The following is a 23,773-nucleotide window of genomic DNA, read 5'->3' as shown; positions in this document are numbered from 1 at the left end:
AAATTAATAGATCTGTCAGTTTTTTTTAATATTTCATATTTTTACTAGCCTTACTAGATTAAAAACCTAAATAATCGAGATTGTACTATTGTTCCAAGTTGTTAGAGTAACATATAGACTGAGGATCTGCGTTATTTTGGCATACAGCCTTTAGTAGTAATTAAATTTAGTACTCAAAATAAAACCTATTTTTCTAATCGTGCGCCTAGCACTTCGTGCTTGATTGTTAAAACTCCTTCATAATTGCGATTAAAGGTATCGAATAAGCTGTATAAATGATCATTTTTTTTGTCGGGGTTCAGGAACACAGAATATTAATATGCATTTACACATTGCAAGATGCTAGAGCTTTAAAGATCTATTTACAAAAAAATTTTAAAGCCCTGAAAATTGTTTCCTTGTCATTTAACAATTTCAAGCTGTGGCAATTATTGATCACCGGATATTGCATTAGTCAAACAAACATTAGCATATACTTCTTAGAGTCGACAATTTATTTCATGGTAGGAGACTTAACCAGCCTACACAGGGCATACTATTATTCGAAGATATAAATCTTCGTACGCTGCATGGCACTTGTTTGTTGTAATAACTGAAGGAAAATTTTATTATGTAGTGCCAAATTCAAATTGAAATTCAAACCCAAGCGTTTCGTGCTTTGCATTTCATCAGTGGAAAGAAATGAAATAAAACATCATGACAGTTCGTATTTACAAATAAATTTATCTTTACATGAGTAAAGAACTACACCAACACTTAACTCCACTCCACTCCACTCCAGCCCTCCCCACTCAATTCTACCCCAGTCTGTCTACTGTAAAACACACAACTCTAATACCCTATGGCTGTACAACGACCTAGTTGTTCCTGATCTACAGAAACAATATGCTACTTCTTCTCTAAGTTGGAGAAAAAGGACAAATGGCTAGATGTTGGGCCTGATACAAAACTTTTTCGACCTTTTCCAACCTGATTTGAAGGCAATTTGCTCGTTGTAAGAAATGAATTTAGCTACTTTTTCACGCTATTTGGACACTGTCAATTGTACTTTGCAACTTTATGTCGATCTACACAGCTAGTCTTCTAAAAGCAGTCAAACTGCCTGATTGTGTCTTTAACTGCTTCTTTTACTTCCCTGATTTTCCAACAGTACAGGATAGGATTAAGAGATGAGTTTAAGAAAATAAGAGTTGTCGTAGCTATCCAAGCATTTAAATTCTCTGTTGAATTCGCATATAGCACAGCCACAATGCCCCACGGAACATAGCAGGCAACTAATGCCAACTGCACCCACATAATGCTGGAAACTGTCTTTTTGTATCTTGCTATGTTTAATGGAATCCCTTCCCCGTTCTGTTGTCCGTGGAGGACATTGTTTTGTACTTGGGCTTGTTGATGTCGTAGTTTGAGGTGGATCCTCGTATAACAGAAAATCGAAGTTACCAGGTAAAGTATCAAGGCAACAGAAGATATCTTATTGGCGATATCAATTCTCCACACCCAGAGCAATCCATTTGAGGCAGAAGTTAACCAAAAACAAGTTATGACTACACGAACTCGCCTCAATGTTACGACCTGTCTGTATCTCAGTCCCAGCAACAGTGCGAGAAGTCTGTCCACACTAATTGCTGTCGACACTAAGCCAGATACTCCACATAAAATATAACTTGAAATTGCATAAACGTTGTATACGTAGTACAGAAAATTTACGTTCATCTTTATTATAAGAGACAAAATGCTGGTCGCATAAAGTGGTTGCACAATAAGACCAACGCAAAGATCAGTGACCGCCAGACATCGAAAGAAAAGTTTTGTCGGCGGATGAATAGAAGAGACATTCTTCAGAGCCATAAGGATCAGAGCATTGCCCACAGCAGCGGTGATGGAAAGAAAAATGTTCAAAGCTGAAAAAAATTCAACTATGCCTGCTGGTTGTGCGCTGAGTGCTTGGTTCAGTTTGCTTGTGTGGTTTCCATCTCTAGTAAAGTTCGCCATTGTTCTTGGGTGGTTACAATGAGGTCTACAATATTAAGCTTGTGAAGTTGAGAACGGTACGAAACTTTGAACTAAAAGTTTCAACTTGTAGCTTTGTTATTTGAGATGAGGATTCTATCTGTTTTTGAAAACACGCCTCCCCCCTCGCGTGCTTCCTTAGTGTTTCTTTTTTTGACCTGACTTCCAATTTATCCTTAAAGGCCCAGTTTTAATTGCATTAGACTTTTAAATCTTGTCAATTGTCTATTTTTTTAAACGTCTGAGTTTAATACTAATGGATCTGTCAGCTGCCAAGATATAATATCGCTTACTAATTAAAAAAAAAACAACAAATATAATTAAGATAGTGTTTTTTTCCAAAGCTTTTAGACTTAACCTGAAGAACGAATGAAATAGCATTGGTCAAATATCTTTTTGAAATAAGATATTGAATAAAAAGAATTGGCGCAGTTTAAGTTTCCCTGTTATCAACGCAGAGCCTTTGAGTAGTAATTAAATCTAGTAATTAAAATAAACCCAATTTTTCTACCACATCGGGCTTGATTATTTAAAATCCTTTATAATTGTGATTGAAGGTTTCGAGTAGGCTGGATAAATGATCATTTGATTTTCGGTCGGGGTTCAGGAAAACAAAATATCAATATAAGATGTATTCAAACACTGCAAGATGCTAAAACTGTATAGATCTATTGACACAAAAATTTTAAAGCCAGTGAAAATTGTTTCCTTGTCATTTATCAATTTCAAGCTGAGGCAATTATTGATCACCGGATATTACAAAAGTCAAACATATATTAGCATATACTTCTTAGAGTTGACAATTTATTTCATGGTAGGAGCCTTAACCATCCTACACACTGGCATACCGTATTCGAAGTTATTATTCTGCGTACGCTGATTGGCACTTGTTTGTTGTAATAACTGAAGAAAATTGTCATTAGTATATAATGCCAAGTTCACATTGAACTTCAAACCCAAACGTTTCGCGCTTAAAAGCATCACGACAGTTCAGTCGTGCAGCGGAAATTACTCCAGATAAGGACACCTGCATAGGAAGTAAAAAACGTGGTAAATTAAAAGAAGAACTGTGTTTTATGTGCCAAATGCTCATTCATAAGGACTTAAATTTGACCAAATAAACATCTGTCGTTGCGCAGTGTGGTAGAGTGGGCTCAGTGAAGAACTTATTTTCTCTAAACACTTCCGCTTACAAGTGCAGGTGATCTGGTAAAAATGGACCTTTAAATCAGCCTAGTTTCTAGGCTTTCTCGGCTTAAGGGAGTCTGGGCTCTATCAAGAGCGGTGACGTCACCATCCCAGACTTTGCGGGGTCATAAACGGATAAGCACCAGGCTGCTTTAAAATGCCTTTCCTAGAACAAAGTTTCGTCCTGTACAAGTTAAAAAATATTTTACGGTCGTGGCTGCGGGCTATAATTTTAGGAAAACAAAATGCAAAGCTGATTAAACGGTATGGGAAGTATACTGAATTCCAGTATCTCGAAGGCACCGAGTTGATCGCTTGCGTCATGTCGCGTCACATCAGCGCACGCGCTAAAGGTTAAGGCATTTGTCAGCGTCCACCCATGGGCGAATAGTAAAAACTAAATTACCCAACCAAAACGTGCGTTTTACTAAGTTATGCTATAACTTTTGCTATAACATGTATTGATTAATGATTAATGAGACACTGATATACTCATAACGTTATGTTTTCTCTTCCTTTGCAGATCCCTCCTTCAAAGAAGTACAGTTTTGCAATTTTTCATTCGTGATCTGGCGGTTCGATTTAAGGGCAATTTTGCACAATAAAGGAAATGAATCTAGCTACTTTTTTCACTCTATTTGGAGACTGTCAATTGTACTTTGCAACTTTTTGTCGATCTACACAGCTAGTCTTTTAAAAACAGAAAAGCTGCCTGATTGTGCTTTTAACTGCTTGTTTCACTTCCCTGATTTTCCAACAGTACAAGATTGGGTTTAGAGATGAGTTTAGAAAGACTAGTGTTTCTGTAGTAAACAAAGTCACGAGTTCATGTTCAATTCCATTCGCATCTAGCACAGCCACAATACCCCACGGAACATAGCAGGCAACTAATGCCAACTGCACCCACATAATGCTGGAAACTGTCTTTCTGTATCTTGCTACGTTTAGTGGAATCCCTTCTCCGTTCTGTTGTCCGTGGGGGACATTGTTTTGTCGTTGGGCTTGCTGATGTCGAAGTTTGAGGTGGATCCTCGTGTAACAGAAAATGGAAGTTACCAGACAAAGTATTAATAAAACAGAGGCTTCCATGTTGGCGATCTTTTTTCTCCACACCCAGAGCAATCCACCTGAAGCAGCAATTAGCCAGAAACAAGTAATGACTACACGAACTCGCCTCAATGTTACGACATGTCTGTATCTCAGTCTCAGCAACAGTGCGAGAAGTCTGTCCACACTAATTGCTGACGACGTCGAGCCAGATACGCCACATAAAATAAAAGTTGTTGCTCCCCAAACGTTGTGAACGTAGTACAGAACATTCACGTTCATCTCTATTATAAGAGACAAAATGCTGGTCGCATAAAGTGGTTGCACAATAAGACCAACGCAAAGATCAGTGACCGCCAGACATCGAAAGAAAAGTTTTGTCGGAGGATAAATAGAAGAGACATTCTTCAGAGCCACAAGGATCAGAGCATTGCCCACAGTAGCGGTGATGGAAAGAAAAATGTTCAAAGCTGAAAAAAATTCTATGCCTATGAGTGCTTGGTTCAGTTTGCTTGTGTAGTTTCCTTCTCCAGTAAAGTTCGCCATTGTTCTTGGGTGGTCAGAAAATTAATTTTCCCTTTAAGAGTTCTTGAAGTTAAGCAAGGTATGAAATTTTGAGACTTTTTGAGAGTTTAAGCTTGCAGATTCGTTAGTGAGATAGTGATTTTATATGTCGCTGATAACACATCCGCTTGTGCTCTGTAAGTGTTTGTGTAGGACTTCCTATTTATTTTTAAAGGAATGAATATTTGTTTTTAACTTGATAGATCTGTCAGTTGGTAAGATATCATATTCGTTACAACTCAAAAAAAAAACTGATCTAATTTTATTTTTTCTGAGCTGTTAGAGTCCAATAAAGACCGAAAACATAGCATCGGTCACAAATCTTTTTAGCAACAAGGTCTTTGAAAATATTATTACTGCCGTCTTAGGGTGTAGAGTCTTCTCCAGTCTATCGATAGATTTTACAGCTGTAAGCCGTTCTTTCTCTTAGTAATTAAGATAAATTTAACCAATTTTGAAATTGCGCACGAAGCACATCGATATCGGCTTGATTAGCTTTGATTATTAAAAAATCCTTCATAATGGTGATCGACTTGTTAAAGGTACATACGAGTCAGCGGAAAAAATGATCGTTTTTATGTGTGAGTTTGTAGCTGTTCTGACAAAATGTCTATCTATATGCATTTTAACGCCACAATGATCCAAGCTATAAATAGACAGTTTTAGAGCCGGGCACAACTGTATTCTAATTGTCTATTAGTTTTTTTCGGTGTCAATTAGCATCGGTTGTGTTTAAGCAGGCTTGAAAATTTGACCGGCAGGGCCGTTAACCTGGTTTAAAGAAAATGGCAGATAACGTTTGGGATGTGCTCAATTCACTTTGAACTGGCGATAAATACAATTATATTCTCCAGAAAATTGAATGAAATTATATTCTGCAGCAAAGTGTTTTAAACCTCTGGAGGACAAACCTTTTTTTCAAGGAAAGGCATTCCTAATGTATTCCGAAACTTAAACTCCTTTAATTTTTTCACCTACACATGCAAGCGGAAATTTTTAGAAAAAGTAAATTCTTGTCTAGCCAATTGAATGCTGCCACACTGCGTAGTGCAAAATATTTGTTTTGCGAGAAGCAATTAATTTAAAGTTTACCTTTAGAAGGGTGGAAAATTTAACATGTGAAGCTCAGGCAACACACACAAAAAATGAATGTTGTCAAATGGCAAGATAGTCATCGATGTTTATTTCCAGAATATTGTGCCAAAAATGGCTCTGATCTGAAAAACGGATACCCAACAGAAAGCCGTGAAAGGTGTTCGCTCCTAGTTCAGAAAGCCCCCTCTCTCGTGCTCGCGTGCCCAGAGCTCGACTTGTAAGCAAGTTATAGTGGTTTTAACAAAATAAATATTTGTCGTTGCGTAGTCTGGTAGCGTGGGCAAGACCAGAATTAATTTTCTCTTAACACTTCCTCTTACAAGTGCAGGTGATCTGAAATCGAAATTTGCGTTCCCCGTTAAGATGTACCTTAAAAAATGGCTCGATAACTTAGAAAATACGTATCTGGGACTTGAGAAGCCAACAGTTTATCACTTCAGACGGAGAAACCTAAAGTGGAAATAAAAACTTAGTAAAATAAAAGTCAGTACTTTTTCAATATTTTTCACAACATTGCTTGCACTGGACATAATTTGCCGAGTTCTATTGCCAACTGGATTATAAAACCCTTAAGACTCGAATTATATTTTTTTTTCATTTATTACGGAATAGAACCTTAGTCACGGTGGTTGCCTATGTTGTGAGCTGGTCTAGTTGGTGGTTCTTTCGTCTGCTCCAGATGTCCTTGTGATTTGTTGAGTTGCAGCGGGTCGTGTTATAGGAAAGAAAGACTCGCACTTTACTCAGCCCAGCTTTATAAATGAACATCAGCGAATTGCTGGAGAAATGTTGGAGGGTGACCTAAGATTGCCTTAGATCCCTTGTTGGGGAAGTTTGTATTTGCACTAATGTTCATTCACAAGTACTTGGTTAATTTATTCATTTGTTAAATACGGCTTTTTCAGCTCTCATGAAGAAGCATTTTCCATATTTCGAAGATTTCTTTGTGTCTTTTTCTAATTAAATATGTCACGATATGTTATTAAAGTTTTTTTTTTCTGATATACAAAATTACTTTCAAACTTAAAGAAACCTTAAAAAGTTATAGTTTTCTTAGGTAGTAAGACACCTAAGAAGTAATGATCAACTAGAGATAAACTATGGTTTAATACGACTGATGACGATGAAGACGGATTATGAAAAATAAACTTGAAAAAATTGGTCGCATTTTATTTTACATTAATTTACATTCTGTGTTAACCTATCACTAATTATCACACTTGATTATAATCCTAACTCTGGTATAGGTATAATATTCTAGATTTGCACCCATCCACAGGCACAATTGCGCTGCGTTTTGTTATTTTCTAAACTGTGGTTCGACAGAAACAGTCACGAATAACAGAGCTTTTTAATTCTGATAAATAACACTGCGGAAATATTTCTAACCGTTCCTTAGCTAAAATTTTCAAGTTTTCGGTTTCATTTATTCGTTGCCGCTGCCATCTGGTGATCAACAAATACATGAACGTTTTACAATTTTACTTGGAATCTTATTTTACTTGAATTAACTAAAGGTTTCTGTTATCATACATTCTGTGTTAACCTTCAAACAAATTATCACACTTACTTGATTATATGCTTAACTGTTAGCAAAAGTTTTAACTCTGGTATAAGTCATAATATTATAGATTTGCACTCGCCCAACGAGGAATCGGCATCAACTGTTAAATGTCTGTTGTGAAACCTAACCTCACGTTTACATCTCTTAAAGATCCAACTCATCTGTGGCTAATCATGACAGCTAATTAAAATTAAAATTTATTAAAGCTGCTACTTCGCCAAATGGATGCGTAATGGCAAGCGTTCCTTGTCTACAGTTTACCATTTTATTGTTCGTAATCTAGCTTTGTGTCAATACATTCCAGTTCGATTTGAAGGCAATTTTCGCACTTTGTAATAATTGAATTTAGCTACTTTTTCACGCTATTTGGACACTGTCAATTCAGTACTTTGCAACTTTATGTCGGTGTACACAGCTTGTCTTTTAAAAACAGTAAAGCTGCCTGATTGTGCCTTTAACTGCTCGTTCCACTTCCCTGATTTTCCAACAGTACAACATCGGGTTTAGAGATGAGTTTAGGAAAACTAGAGTTATTGCAGTAAACCAAGCCACGTGTTCTATTGCATTATAATTCGGATATAGCGCTGCGGCTATGCCCCACGGAACATAGCAGGTAACTAATGCCAACTGCACCCACATAATGCTGGAAACTGTCTTTTTGTATCTTGCTATGTTTAGTGGAATCCCTTCTCCGTTCTGTTGTCCGTGGGGGACATTGTTTTGCACTTGGAATCGTTGATGTCGTAGTTTGAGGTGAATCCTCGTGTAACAGAAACTGGAAGTTACCAGACAAAGTATTACGAGAAAAATCGTTCCCTTATAAGGGATATCTTCTCTCCACACCCTGAAACATCCACCTGAAGCAATAAGCCAAAAACAAGTTATGACTACACGAACTCGCCTCAATGTTACGACATGTCTGTATCTCAGTCCCAGCAACAGTGCGAGAAGTCTGTCCACACTTATTGCTGTCGAAGTCAAGACAGATGCTCCACACAAAATATAACTCGAAGCTGCATAAACGTTGTAAACATAGTACAAAACATTCACGTTCATCTTCATTATACGAGACATAATAGTACTTGCATAGAGTGGCTGTAAAAAAAGACCAACGCAAAGATCAGTGACCGCCAGACATCGAAAGAAGAGTTTTGTCGGGGGATGAATAGAAGAGACATTTTTAAGAGCAAAAAGGATCAGAGCATTGCCCACAGCAGCGGTGATGGAAAGGAAGATGTTCAAAGCTGAAAAAAATTCAGCTACGCCTGCTGGTTGTTCGCTGAGTGCTTGGTTCAGTTTACTTGTGTAGTTTCCTTCTCCAGTAAAGTTTGCCATTGATCTTGGGTGGTCAGAAAATCAGGCTTACCTTAAAGAGTGCTTAAAGTCGAGAAAAGTACGAAGCTACAACTAAAAGTTTCAGCTTGTAGCTTTGTTAGTGAGATGATGATTTTTTTAATGTCGCAGATAACACGCCCTCTTGCTTTGTAAAGGTCTATTCTTCTTATTTGCTTTTTAAATGTCTCTTTTTATTACCTGACTCCCTAATTATCCTCAAAGGTCCAGTTTTAATTGCATTAGACTCATTTTCGCAAACGTTTGAGTAAAAAACGGATAGATCTGTCAGTTGCTAAGATATTCCATCGCTCACTTGTTAAAAATCAAAATAATTGAGATTGTGCTAATTTTTACAAGCTGTTAGAGTTCTCGAAGACCGAATGAGATACAGTATCATTCAAATATCTTTTTAAACATAAGATATTTTTATATCTTATCAAAATAAAAAGAATGGGCGCATTTCAAGTTCTTCCGTTATTTTGACGCAGAGCCTTTGAGTAGTAATCAAATCTAGTCATTAAAATAAAACCTATTTTTCTAATCGCGCGCCTAGCACATTGGATTGATTATTAAAAATCCTTTATTATTGTATTTAAAGGTATTAAGTAAGCTTTATAAATTAATGATCGTTTCTTTTTCTGTTGGGGCTCAGGAACACAGAATATCAATATGCTTTTAGACATTGCAAGATGCTAAAGATATAAAGATCTATTTACACAAAAATTTAAAAGCCGGATAAAATTGTTCACTAGATATTACAATTGTCATTCAAATATTAGCATATGCTTCTTAGAGTCGACAATTTATTTAATTGTAGGAGACTTAACCAGCTTACATAATGATATACTATGAAAGCTATTTTGCACATTGTAAAAAAATGAATTAAGCTGTTGTTTTACGCGCTATTTGGACACTATCAATTGTACTTTGCAACTTTATATCGATTTACACAGCGACTAGTCTTCTAGAAAGAGTAAAGCTGCCTGATTGTGCCTTTAACTGCTTGTTTCACTTCCCTGATTTTCCAACAGTATAAGATGGGGTTGAGAGATGAGTTTAAGAAGATTAGAGTGACTGTTGCTAACCAAGCCACATCATGTTCAATTCCACCCGCATACAGCGCAGCTGCAATGCCCCAAGGAACATAGCAGGCAACTAATGCAAACTGCACCCACATAATGCTAGAAACTGTCTTTTTGTATCTTGCTATGTTTAGTGGAATCCCTTCTCCGTTCTGTTGTCCGTGGGAGACATTGTTTTGTACTAGGGCTTGTTGATGTCGTAGTTTGAGGTGGATCCTCGTGTAACAGAAAATGGAAGTTAACAGACAAAGTATCAGGACAACAGAGGCTTTCTTAATGGGGATATCAATTCTCCACATCCGAAGCAATCCAATTGAAGCAGCAATTAACCAAAAACAAGTTATGACTACACGAACTCGCCTCAGTGTTACGACATGTCTGTATCTCAGTCCCAGCAACAGTGCAAGAAGTCTGTCCAAAGTAATCGCTGTCGATGTCAAGCCAGATACTCCACATAAAATATACCTTGAAGCTGCATTCACTTTGTAAACATAGTTCAAAACATTCACGTTCATTTTTATTATACGAGACATAATGCTGGTAGCATACAGTGGTTGTACAATAAGACCAACGCAAATATCAGTGACCGCCAGACATCGAAAGAAAAGTTTTGTCGGAGGATGAATAGAAGAGACATTCTTCAGAGCAAAAAGGATCAGAGTATTGCCCACAGCAGCGGTGATTGAAAGAAAAATGTTCAAAGCTGAAAAAAATTCAACTATGCCGGCTGGTGGTGCGCTGAGTGCTTGGTTCAGTTTGCTTGTGTAGTCTCCTTCTCCAGTAAAGTTCGCCATTGATCTTGGGAGGTCAGAAAATTAAGCCTATTTTGAAGAGTGCTCGAAATTGAGGTAGTTACGACGCTTTGGAGCAAAGTTTTAAGCTTACAGCTTTGTTATTGAGCTGATGATTTGTCGCTGATTACATGCCCTTAATTTTGTGCTTTGTGTGTGCTCTTTGCAGGACTTTCTATTAATTTTTAAAGGCCTTTTGTTTATCTTGCAGTAATTAGACTTTTAAATTTCGTCATTTCGTCCATTTTTGAAAACGTTTGGGCTCAAAATTAATAGATCTGTCGGTTTTATTAAGATATTCCGTATTTTCATTAGTTAAAAAATCTATAAATTGAGATTGTGCTATTTTCCAAGTTGTTAGAGTAACAAACAGACTGAGGATCTGCCGTTATTGTTGCGCAGAGCCTTAAGTAGTAATTAAATCTAGTAAAAAAACCTATTTTTCTAATCGCGCGCCTAGCACTTCGTGCTTGATTGTTAAACTAGCTGTTCCTTTATATAAATTGGAATTGAAGGTATCGAGTAAGCTGTATAAATGGTCTTTATTCTGTCGGGGTTAAGAAACACAGAATAATAATATGCATTTACACATTGCAAGATGCTAAAGCTTTGCAAATCCATTTACACAAAAATTTTAAAGCTGGAGAAAATTGTTTCCTCGTCATTTAAAAGTTTCAAGCTGTGGAAATTATTGATCACCGGATATTGCACTAGTCAAACAAATATTAACATATACTTCTTAGAGTCGACAATTTATTTCATGGTAGGAGATTTAACCAGCCTACACAAGACATGCTATTATTATTCGAAGGTTTTAATCTTTGTACGCTGCGTGCCACTTGTTTGTTGTAATAACTGAAGAAAAATTTTATATATAGTGCCAAATTCAAATTGAAATTCAAACCCAAGCGTTTCGTGCTTTGCTTTTCATCAGTGGAAAGGAATGACATAAAACATCACGACAGTTCATCGTGCAGAGAAATTACTCCAGATGAGGATACCCGCATAGGAAGTAAAAAACGTGGAAAATTAAAAGAAGAACTGTGTTTTATGTGGCAAATGCTCATTCATAAGGACTTAAATTTGCCCTTTTATCAAATACTTTCATTTCTCGTGAATAGGCTATTTCGTTATTCATTAGTTGCATGCCTTTACTTCTCTTTTTAATAAAAACGAGTTTGGCGAAAAACCATTGATTTAAAAATGAGTTTGGTTTAAACAGAAATTAGCCAGTGATCTTAATCTCGTCCAGATGAGACAAACCAACTGACATTTCTAACTACAAGACGATAAACGATAACACTAATAATAAATTAAATAACAATAATAATAATAATAATAATAATTTAAATATGTGTATAGCGCTATTTCTATGATCGCTATCCAATAGCCCTTTCAAGTATGTACAACGTTACCATCACTTATCTATTAAAAAAACGTTACCTATATGAAACGTACGTTTCAGACCTCTCAACCTCAAAGCACTTAAAATCTGGAGATTTCAGTCAAAACTGGGAGATTGATCAACTGAAGGATAAAAATACTTCAAAACCAGGTGGTAATCAAGTGACTTGTGACTCTGTTTACTGTTAGATTTTTGTGTCTCATTGTGTGATTGAAGTGAAAACCGTGATCCTCACGGAAAAATCGTAAGACTTGAGAGGTCTGCATTTTACGTGAAAAGTTTTGTATCAGGCCCAACATCTAGCCAGTTGTCATTTTACAACTTACAAAGTGATGTTTGTGTTAAGAAATTGATAGGTATGTTGTCAATTGCTTGGGAATATAGTAGTGATGATGATGATGATGATGATGATGATGATATAACTGCACGCACTTTAAGTCTCAGTGTGTATACAATTGAAAAAGATAAAACTTGATATAAAAAAACGCAAAGATCAGTGACCGCCAGACATCGAAAGAAAAGTTTTGTCGGAGGATGAATAGAAGAGACATTCTTCAGAGCCACAAGGATCAAAGTATTACCCACAGCAGCGGTGATGGAAAGAAAAATGTTCATGAAAAAAATTCAGCTATGCCTGCTGGTAGTGGTGCGCTGAAAGCGTGACTCAGTTGGCTTGTGTAGTTTCCTAATCTTTTAGTAGTAGTAGGCATCTGTTAATCGATATCCCGGAGGATTACGGGATTGTGCCTTGGGTTTTCTAGTTACAGCGCCTGTTGTCGTGCTCAATTCTGATTGATTCTCCGTGCGTTGGGAGTGGTTGCCCAATCTCCCGAGCCAGGGGCTCATGTTAAAAACGCACGACTATTTACAAAAAAATTACTTACATTACTATTACATTAAAATAATTAAAAATAGAATTTAAAAAGAGATGCTAATATAAATATAGAATTAAAATATGAAAGCAACTAATCCTAATACTAAAAATTAAAAAATTAAAAAGTTTAAGTTTGCACAAGAAGCTTAATAATATATATATGTACAAAAAACATCAAGATAAAACTATATACAGTCAAAAACGCCAGGTCCACCAGGCCGAGTTTAAAACAAGCGCCGATGTTCGACGTTGCGCGATAACAAAAATAGATTTTTATGTTAATTACTGGATTTAACTGCTACTCAAAGGTTCTGCCCAAAAATAATTATAGCGGTAGAACTATTGCAAAAATAGCACAATCTCAAAATTTTTGTTTTATAAGTAGTAAGCGATGTAATATCAAACAACTGACAGATATATCAGTTTTAACCTCAAATGTTCACAAAAATGGACGAATGACGTAATTTAAAAGTCTAATGCAATTAACACTGGGCCTTTTAGGATAAATAGAAAGTCAAATGAAAAAGACACTTACAAAGCACAAGTGGGCGTGTAAACAGCGACATATAAAGTCATCATCTCACTAACAAAGCTGCAAGCTGAAACTTTTGTCTCACTGGTTAATTTCCAACGTTTTATCAAGTAACTGACAGATCTATCAGTTTTAATATCAAACGTGCAAGAAAATAGTCAAATTGCCAGATTTACAAGTATAATGCAATAAACACCGGGCTTTTAAGGATAAACAGGAAGTCCTGTGAAAAAATACACGCACAGCACAAGAGGGCGTGTTAACAGCGACATATAAAATCATCATTTCAAAACCAAAGCTGCAAGTTGATACTTTATTCCTCAAAAATTTGTACCAGCTTCCTCAACTTCAAGCACTTTTCAAGGCAAGCTTAATTTTCTGACCACCCAAGAACGATGGTGAACTTTACTGGAGAAGAAAACTACACAAGCAAACTGAATCAAGCACTCCGCGCACCACCAGCAGGCATAGTTGAATGTTTTTCAGCTTTGAACATTTTTCTTTCCATCACCGCTGCTGTGGGCAATGCTCTGATCCTTGTGGCTCTTAACAATGTCTCTTCTATTCATCCTCCGACAAAACTTTTCTTTCGATGTCTGGCGGTCACTGATCTTTGCGTTGGTCTTATTGTACAACCACTATATGCTACCCGCTTGATGTCTCGTATAATTAAGGTGAACGTGAATGATGACTACTATGTTTACAAAGTTTATGGTGTTTCAAGTTGTATTTTGTGTGGAGTATCTGTTGTGACATTGACAGCAATTAGTGCGGACAGACGTCTCGCACTGTTGCTGGGATTGAAATACAGACATGTCGTAACATTGAGGCGTGTTCGTATTGCTGCTTCTTATGGATTGCCCTGGTTGTGGAAAAGAGATATTGCTGATGCGGGAGCCTCTGTCGTTTTACTGCTTTGCCTGGTAATTTCCATTTTCTGTTACTCGAGGATCCACCTCAAACTACGACATCAACAAGCCCAAGTACAAAACAATGTCCACCACGGACAACAGAACGGAGAAGGGATTCCACTAAACATAGCAAGATACAAAAAGACAGTTTACAGCATTATGTGGGTGCAGTTGGCATTATATTAGTTGCTTGCTATGTTCCGTGGGTCTTTGTGGCTGTGCTAGATGTGAATGGAATTAAACATGATGCGGCTTGGTAAACTTGTATTTTAAAAACAGTTTTTTTTTACCTTATGAACAATCTTTTAGTAGTAGTAGGCATCAGTAAGCTCAGTGAAGGTTCTGTTTCAGTGGAACAACATTAATGGTTGATTTAGACAACACTCACAGGAATAAGCGACCAGAGAAGACGAATGAAATTTCAGCCATCATTGTTTGAATAATCGTAAATAAAACGTTAACATAACGTGCTCGATTCTCATTGATTCTCCGTGCACCTATTTTTCTCATGAAAAACATGGCGGCTGTACATTTTACGACAATAAAACTCAACCCAGCTAATTTAAGAATGACGTCATGTAACTAAAGACTAAGCCAAACTTAATGTAGTTAACGGTGTCGATTTTTTCCCGCAGTTTCGCTTTTCCCTTGGTCTCCGAGGATGCACCGAAACTTGTTTTTATAGAGTTAGAAACAGAAAGAGAAGCAAAGGTTTATTCAGAAATAACGAGACAGCCAATCCACGAGTAATGAAAGTATTGGATAAAAGGGAAAGTTAACGTTCTAGTTAATGAGGATTTGCCATAAAAAGACAGTCCTTTTTTTCACCAATTTTTTTTATTCCTATACGGGTGTCCCCATCTGCAATAATTTCTCCGAACTGTCATTATGTAGGCTAGTGAAATCTTCTACAACTACACTCTTTTTTATATAAGAAAGTCTAATTTTTTGGACGAGACTGAACGTCCTAAACCTTTTTTTGAAGATTTGAGCCTGAAATGTTCTTAGAATGTTCTTAATTTTTTTTAAAAAAGTAGTATTGCAGTAAATTCATTCCAAACCGATATGTACATGTTCACTTTACCAATGAGTGATGACAATATTGGTTACAAGTCAGGATTTGAATAAAAGTTTATTTATTAAGTTCATACATTTGTCTCTCGCAACAAACAGAAAAACATAAAATTCGTTCTTAACCAAATTTCAGCCTTGGGCACGTTTATAGGATGTTCTTAAATTTTGGCCTTATTTCATCCTCGACGTTCTTGTAAAAAAGAAATGTTCGTATAAAAAAGAGTGCACTCTGTAAATTGTCGACTCTAAGAAAATATGGAAATATTTGTTTGACTAATGCAATATCCGGTGATCAATAATTGCCACGGGTTGAAATTCATAAATGACGGATAAACAATTTTCTCCGGATATATACAGCTTCAGCATCTTACAATGTCTAAATGTATCATTGTGTTCCTGAACAGCCTTACACAGCTTACTCGATGCCTTTAAAAACAATTATCAAAGATTTTTTTCATAATCAAGCCCGACGTTCGATTTCGTTCGGTTTTATGTTAACTACTGGTTTTAACTTCCACTTAAAGGTTCTGCCCAAAAATAACGGTAGAACTTTTGGGAAAATAGCACAATCTATAATTATTTTCTTTTATAACTAGTAAGCGAAGTAATATCAAGAAACTGACAGATATATCAGTTTTAAACTCAAATGTTCACCAAAATGGACAAATGACTTAATTTAAAAGTCTAATGCAATCACTGGGCCTTTTAGGATAAATAGAAAGTCAAGTGAAAAAGACACTTACAAAGCACAAGTGGGCGTGTAAACAGCGACATATAAAGTCATCAACTCACTAACAAAGCTGCAAGCTGAAACGTTTGTCTCACTGGTTAATCTGCAACGTTTTTTCAAGCAACTGACAGATCTATCAGTTTTAATATCAAATGTGCAAGAAAATAGTCAAATTGGCAGATTTACAAATATAATACAATAAACTCCGGGCTTTTAAGGATTATCAGAAAGTCCTGTCAAAAAAAATACACGCACAGCACAAGAGGTCGTGTTAACAGCGACATATAAAATCATCATTTCAAAAAAAGCTGCAAGTTGATACTTTATTCCTCAAAAGTTTTGTACCTTCCTCAACTTCAAGCACTCGTCAAGGCAAGCTTAATTTTCTGACCACCCAAGAGCAATGTCAATCTTTACTGGAGAAGCAAACTACACAAGCAAACTGAACCAAGCACTCAGCGCAACACCAGCAGGCATAGTTGAATTTTTTTCAGCTTTGAACATTTTTCTTTCCATCACCGCTGCTGTGGCAATGCTCTGATCCTCATCGCCCTAAAGAATGTCTCTTCTATTCATCCTCCGACAAAACTTTTCTTTCGATGTCTGGCGTTCACTGATCTTTGCGTTGGTCTTATTGCACAACCACTTTTTGCGACCCTCAGTTTGTCTCTTGTAATAAAGATGAACGTGAATGTGCTGTACTACGTTAGCAATGTTTAGGTAGCTTCAGCGTTTATTTTAAGTGGCGTATCTGCCTTGACGTTGACCGCAATTAGTGTGGACAGACTTCTCGCACTGTTCCTGGGACTCAGATACAGACATTTCGTAACGTTAAGGCGAGTTCGTGTAGTTATAACTTGTCTCTGGATAATTGCAGCTGTAAATGGATTGCTCCGGGTGTGGAGAAGCGATATCGTAATTAAGGCAGCCACTGTTGTCTTAATACTCTGTCTGTTAACTTCCATTTTCTGTTACACGAGGATTCACCTCAAACTACGACATCAACAAGCCCTAGTACAAAACAATGTCCCTCACGGACAACAGAATGGACAAGGGATTCCACTAAACATAGCGAGATACAAAAAGACAGTTTCCAGCATTATGTGGGTGATGTTGGCATTAGTTGCCTGTTTTGTTCCGAGGGCCATTGTGATTGTGCTAGATGCGAATGGAATTGAACATGACGTGGCTTGGTTCTCTACGTCAAGTCTAGTCTTCTAAAAACTCATCTCTAAACCCGTTTCTATACTGTTGGAAAATGCTAGAAGTTAAGCAAGCAGTTAAAGGCACAATCAGGCGGCTTTACTGTTTTTAAAAGACTAGCTGAAGCTGTGTACATCGACATAAAGTTGCAAAGTACACTGATAGTCTCCAAATAGCGTGAAAAAGTAGCTTAATTCATTTTTTGTAATGTTGCTTTTAATTTGTATGAACGATAAATTGCAAAACTGTAAACCAAGATGCGCCTTTCGTTATGCATCCATTCGGCGGAAATAGTAAAGAAGCAACTTTGTTTAGCTTTTATTTAGCTATCTTGCTAAGCCACCGATGGAAATACTTTAATAAATGTAACCGCGATGTTAGGTTTCACAAGTTTAATCCAGTTTTAACTCTGGTACTCGATGGGTATCCGGTCGTTTCGAGACAAGTCGAGGTCGATTCGAGATAAGCTCACGTTACTTGGAGTCCTTTCGATACAAAATACTTTACTATATATAAATGACCAAACAAATTTTTGAAGACATACTCGCTCGAGCGAACACAAACCTCCGTTGAAAATGAAACGAACCCATACCTCGGCGAGAATCAAACATATGTACCCAAGCCTCCTCCGCAATGAGAACACACAAACGAGACCAAGGGTGCGTTTCTTTGGGAGAATCCAAAATTGGTTCACTGATCTCAGATCACATGGATACTTTTCTCCAATTAAGCCGATGACGATTTCAGTGAATTGAAGTTATCAAAGGCTTTCTAATCATTCTGACCTCGAAAATTACTCACAATTTTTAATTTAAAATAAAAAGTATTTAATTTCTAAAAATTACCCATGCCAGTTAGTTTTATTATTTACAAATAATTTATTTCTAATTTATTATTTATAATAAAATACACTGATTACTTCAGTCAACTGAATTGCCTGAAAGTCAATGAGAAGTTTTATTTATTTGTTGTTAATTTGCTGCCTTAATGGTCTGTTCTTTATATGTTTATGATTCAGAATCTCTCAGCGATAGCGCCGGAGAAGTCGGTTGAAATATCTTGTCAAACGATTGGACTTTTTTGAAAGAGGGATCTGCAAAAAAGGAGAAAACATAAAGATAGTAGTATATCAGTGTATAACTTACTAAAGCGCACGTTTAGGTTGGGTAATTTAGCGTTTAGTATTCGCCTATTTGGTAGACGCATGCGAATGCCTTCAACTTTAGCGCACGCACTGATGTGACGCGACATGGCGCAAGCGATCAACGCGGTGCCTTCTGAAATATTGGAATTCAGTATACTTCTCATACCGTTTAATCAACCTTGCGTTTTATCTTGTAAAATTATAGCCCGCAGCCACGACCGTAAAATATTTTTAACTTGTACAAGACGAAGCTTTTCTAGGAAAAACATTTTTAAGCAGACTGGTCCCTATGCCTTCCCTTTTGTTTCTGTGACCGTGCAATGCCTGGGATTGTGACGTCACCGCTCTTGATAGAGCCCAGACTCCCTTAAGCCGAGAAAGCCTACAAACTAGGCTAAAGGTCCATTTTTACCAGATCACCGGAAGTGTTTAGACAAAATTAGTTCTTCACTAGCCCACGCTATCACACTGCGCAACGACAGATGTTGATTTGGTCAATTTAATTCCTTATGAATGAGCATTTGCCACATGAAACACAGTTCTTCTTTTCATTTTACCAAGTTTTTTACTTCTGTGCAGGTGTTCTCATCTGGAGTAATTTCTCTCTGCACGCGCGTACGATGAACTGTCGTGAATCGTTCTTTTAAGCACGAAACATTTGGGTTTGAATTTCAATTTGAATTTGGCATTATATATTAATAAGGTGCCAATCAGCGTACGAAGATTTATATCTTCGAATAATAATAGAATGTCTTGTGTAGACTGGTTAAGTCTCTTACAATGAAATAAATTGTCGACTCTAAGAAGTAAGAAGTATATGGTAATATTTGTTTGACTATTGCAATATCCGGTGATCAACAGACATAATGTTAGGTTTCACAAGAACAGTGACTTATTCGATTCCGTGACTTATTATTAATACCACCCGTCAATAGTATCTAAACGTCAACACGGGATGCGAAAACACGCTCTAATTATCCATCAAACTTTGCATGATCGCTTAAATAAATAACAGAGAACTTTTTGTTCTAAACGTCCAGTTGAGGTAACAGGTGAATATGTCGACGGCCCCTAACATTTTAGCCACCAGCCGCAACCGTAAATAACTTGTACAGAAGAAACATTTTCTAGGAAAGGCATTTTTATGTTTCGTGTTTACGGGATAATTATTTCAGAACACCTGCACTTGTAAGCGGAAGTGTTTAGAGGAAATTTATTCTTGACTAATGTCCACGCTACCAGAACAAAATTGTTTATTTTGTCAACGACAGCAAACTTTACCTTTAACTTTTCACAGGGATTTTGGAATTTTCAGCAGAGCAAAACTGAACTATTTTTCCTAATATTATAAAACATCGACTATGTTTAAATACACTCTGTCAGCACAAGTGGGCGTGTTATCAGCGACATGTGAGATCATCATCTCAAATAACAAAGCAGCAAGCTGATGTTATTTTTTGAAAGCTTCGGAACTTTCTCAATTCCAAGCACTCTTCTACGCAGGCTTGATTCCCTGACCACCCAAGAACAATGGCGAACTTTACTGGAGAAGGAAACTACACAAGCAAACTGCACCAAGCACTCAACGCACCACCAGCAGGCATAGTTGAATTTTTTTCAGCTTTGAACATTTTTCTTTCCATCACCGCTGCTGTGGGCAATGCTCTGATCCTTTATGCACTGAAAAATGTCTCTTCTATTCATGCTCAGACAAAACTTTTCTTTCGATGTCTGGCGGTCACTGATCTTTGCGTTGGTCTTATTGTACAACCACTTTATGCTACCTACAGTATGTCTCGTATAATAAAGATGAACATGAATGTGCTGTACTACGTTGACTATGTTAATATAGTTCTAAGTTATATTTTATGTGGAGTATCTTTCTTGACATCGACCGCAATTAGTGTGGACAGACTTTTCGCACTGTTGCTTGGACTGAGATACAGACATGTCGCAACACTGAGGCGAGTTCGTGTAGTCATAACTTGTTTTTGGCTAATTGCTGCTTCATTTGGATTTCTCCGGGTGTGGAGAGAAGATATCGCCTACAAGGAAGCCTCTGTAATCTTACCTCTTTGCCTGGCAACCTCGATTTTTTGTTACACGACGATCCACCTCAAACTACGACGTCATCAACAAGCCCTAATAGAAAACAGTGTCCCTCATGGACAACAGAAAGGAGAAGGGATTCCACTAAACATAGCAAGATACAAAAAGACAGTTTCCACCATTATGTGGGTGCAGTTGGCATTAGTTGCCTGCTATGTTCCGTGGGGAATTGAGACTGTACTATATGCGAATGGAATTGAACATATTGTTGCTCGATTAGCCACAGATACACTCATCTACTTCAACTCAACTCTAAACCCAATCTTGTACTGTTGGAGAATCAGAGAAGTGAAACAAGCAGTTAAAAGCACAATCAGGCAGTTTTCGTGTTTTTAAATACTAGCGGTGCAGACCGACAAAAAGAGGCAAAGTACAATTGACAGTGTCTAAATAGCCTGCTTGCTTTTCTTAGTCAGCTAAATTTATTTCTTATAATGTGCAAAATTGCCTTGAAATCAAACGCGCTAGATTACGAACAATAAACTAAAAACTGTAGACAAAGATGCGCCTTCCATTACGCATCCATTTGGCGCAAATAGTGAAGCAGCAACTTTGTTTTAACTTTAATTTAGCTATTGTGCTAAGCCACTGATGAGAAAAGTTTAGTAAATGTAAGTGGGAGGTTCAGTAGGTTTCACAACAGACATTTAACAGTTTGTGCGTTTTATCTTTGGATCAGTGCAAATCTATAATATTATAAACCTATACCAGAGTTAAAAATTTTTGGTAGCAGTTAGGTAATTATAACAAAGTGCGTGTGTTGTTTATTAGATATCACATAATGTATGCATGATAACAGAAAATTCATTTCATTCAAGTTAAATAAAGTATTATAAAGGGTACACCGTTCAATTGTGCATCTTTTGATGACAATAACTTTATCCAACACAAAACTTGTATTTTAAAATGAAGAACGAATTGAAATATTTTTTCCAGACCAGCGCTTTTTAACCAAACCAAAGATCTTTTATTCGACCGTGTTGTGACAATAATGGCTTCTTGTTCTATTTCACTGAATAATTATTAAAATTTCTGTATTTCTCTTAATGTTTTGGGAAACAAATATTCGTTTCGTGAAGCAGAGAAAGGTTCGAGAATGGTTTCTGATTAATATTTTTGTCCTTAGGTTCAGACTTATTTTTTCGCGGAGTTCTGACTTGTGCTACCGCTGCGTTTAAAATGATTTTGCTAATGGCAGTTTCGAGTGTTCTGAATCTGGGTTCAATGTTTTTGTGGTATATGATTGATGCGCTGTTCATGACATCGAACATTAGCAGACAGTAAAATGTGGAACATGATTGGTCCAATCACAAGCACAAAAAATATTCGCGCCACCTACTAAACCAATCAGATGCAAAAGCATAACCAATCACGACTTGATCACGTGCGTTTTCCTGCGGTTGGCGTTGGTTGCGTGTGTTGTCTTCGTGTTGTCATTGGTTCATTGTGTTGTTTAACTTTGCTGTGATTGGCCACTCAGATTCTTTTGCTCGTGCGCTTCTTTCGTGCTTTCTAACTTCCCGCGTGCATCCAGAACTCAATGGTCCACGCTGGCGTTTACTATTTGATGACTAAGTGAACGAGAATAAGGTCACTCCCTAGTATTTCATTGCGCATCCATCATCTTTCTTATTCCGTAAATAAACAACCGCTTTACCTGATCTGTTTAGTTAAAACGTGAAGAGATAATGCAACTTTTGCATTCTTTTTTGTACTAGCCCTTTTTTATCATTTCTTTTGTAATCTAAAGTGCGATGAACAATGGCGACATTACAGAGAAGGAAACTATACAAGCAAACTGAATCACGCTTTCAGCGCACCACTACCAGCAGGCATAGCTGAATTTTTTTCAGCTTTGAACATTTTTCTTCCCATCACCGCTGCTGTGGGCAATGCTCTGATCCTTTTGGCTATGAAGAATGTCTCTTCTATTCATCCTCCGACAAAACTTTTCTTTCGATGTCTGGCGGTCACTGATCTTTGCGTTGGACTTATTGTACAACCACTATATTGTACAACCACTATATGTATATGTCTACATTATGTCTCTTATGATAAAGATGAACGTGAATGTGCTGTACTACTTTGAGTATGGGAAGCTTCAGGTTTTATTTTATGTGGAGTATCTGGCTTCACATCAACAGCAATTAGTGCGGACAGACTTTTCGCACTGTTGCTGGGACTGAGATACAGACATGTCGTAACACTGAGGCGAGCTCGTGTAGGCATAACTTGTTTGTGGCTAATTGCTGCTTCAATTGGATTGCTCTGGGTGTGGAGAAAAGATATCGCCTTTAAGGCAGCCTCTGTTGGCGTAATACTTTGCTTGGTAACTTCTATTTTCTGTTACACAAGGATCCACCTCAAACTACGACATCAACAAGCCCAAGTACAAAACAATGTCCTCCAAGAACAACAGAACGGAGAAGGGATTCCACTAAACATAGCAAGATACAAAAAGACAGTTTCCAGCATTATGTGGGTGCAGTTGGCATTAGTTACGTGCTATGTTCCGTGGGGCATTACGGCTGTGCTTTATGTGAATGAAATTGAACATGAACTTGTGACTTTGTTTGCTACAGTGACACTAGTCTTCTTAAACTCATCTCTAAACCCGATACTTTACTGTTGGAAAATCAGGTAAGTGAAACAAGCAGTTAAAGGCACAATCAGGCAGCTCTATTGTTTTTAGAACACTAGCTATCTATCTAAGTAAAGTTGCAAAGTACAATCAACAGTCTCTAGATAGCGTAAATACGGCTAAATTCATTTCTTACAATGAGCAAAATTGCCTTCAAATCAGATAAATTTAAAGTCGTTATGAATTAACATTTGCCATATAAAAACACAGTTCTTCTTTCAGTTTTCCAAGTTGTTTTTTCTCATCTATGCAGGTGTCTCCATCTGTAATAATTTCTCTGTACGTTTAACTCTCATAATGTAGGCTGGTTAAGTCGCCTACAGTAAAATACATTGTCGAATCTTAGAAGTATTTGCAAATTTTTGTTTGATTATTACAATATCCGGTGACCAATAATTGCCACCCGCTGAAACTAATAAATGACAAGGAAACAATTTTCTCCGGCTTTAAAATTTTTGTGTCAATAGATCT

General features: G+C 37.0%; 6 protein-coding genes across 6 annotated transcripts in view; 1 reads left to right on the top strand and 5 right to left on the bottom strand.

The window, feature by feature from the left end:
* The window catches only part of LOC144628361 (trace amine-associated receptor 9-like), a 180,227-nt gene extending 158,659 nt beyond the window's left edge, over positions 1-21,568 (bottom strand). The window contains exon 1 of the mRNA XM_078486460.1: positions 21,551-21,568. The gene's annotated coding sequence lies outside the window, so the exon portion shown is untranslated. The remainder of the gene's footprint in view (positions 1-21,550) is intronic.
* On the bottom strand, positions 1,084-1,995 carry LOC144667127 (adenosine receptor A3-like). The gene has a single exon (XM_078528517.1). It carries the CDS (start codon positions 1,993-1,995, stop codon positions 1,084-1,086), a length of 912 nt encoding a protein of 303 aa, XP_078384643.1.
* LOC144667131 (adenosine receptor A3-like) lies at positions 3,826-4,923 on the bottom strand. Its single transcript, XM_078528520.1, has one exon. It carries the CDS (start codon positions 4,792-4,794, stop codon positions 3,895-3,897), a length of 900 nt encoding a protein of 299 aa, XP_078384646.1. The 5' UTR covers positions 4,795-4,923; the 3' UTR covers positions 3,826-3,894.
* On the bottom strand, positions 7,895-8,806 carry LOC144627917 (melanocortin receptor 5-like). The gene has a single exon (XM_078485942.1). The coding sequence runs from the start codon at positions 8,804-8,806 to the stop codon at positions 7,895-7,897; it is 912 nt and encodes a 303-aa protein (XP_078342068.1).
* On the bottom strand, positions 9,405-10,682 carry LOC144629298 (adenosine receptor A3-like). The gene has a single exon (XM_078487520.1). It carries the CDS (start codon positions 10,680-10,682, stop codon positions 9,771-9,773), a length of 912 nt encoding a protein of 303 aa, XP_078343646.1. The 3' UTR covers positions 9,405-9,770.
* On the top strand, positions 19,985-20,997 carry LOC144628357 (adenosine receptor A3-like). The gene has a single exon (XM_078486458.1). The coding sequence runs from the start codon at positions 20,083-20,085 to the stop codon at positions 20,995-20,997; it is 915 nt and encodes a 304-aa protein (XP_078342584.1). The 5' UTR covers positions 19,985-20,082.
* Positions 21,569-23,773: the final 2,205 nt, after the last annotated feature.

The sequence above is a fragment of the Oculina patagonica genome, chromosome 10 (assembly GCF_052425735.1).
Source record: "Oculina patagonica isolate OP01 chromosome 10, crgOcupat, whole genome shotgun sequence".
NCBI lineage: Eukaryota > Metazoa > Cnidaria > Anthozoa > Scleractinia > Oculinidae > Oculina > Oculina patagonica.
Note: the sequence above shows the minus strand (reverse complement) of the source record. Positions and strands in the feature narration are given on the sequence as shown.

Bases quoted from the DNA above. Each gene is read 5' to 3' on its own strand.
- LOC144667127 (XM_078528517.1), bottom strand. From the start codon at position 1,995: ATGGCGAACTTTACTAGAGATGGAAACCACACAAGCAAACTGAACCAA.
- LOC144667131 (XM_078528520.1), bottom strand. From the start codon at position 4,794: ATGGCGAACTTTACTGGAGAAGGAAACTACACAAGCAAACTGAACCAA.
- LOC144627917 (XM_078485942.1), bottom strand. From the start codon at position 8,806: ATGGCAAACTTTACTGGAGAAGGAAACTACACAAGTAAACTGAACCAA.
- LOC144629298 (XM_078487520.1), bottom strand. From the start codon at position 10,682: ATGGCGAACTTTACTGGAGAAGGAGACTACACAAGCAAACTGAACCAA.
- LOC144628357 (XM_078486458.1), top strand. From the start codon at position 20,083: ATGGCGAACTTTACTGGAGAAGGAAACTACACAAGCAAACTGCACCAA.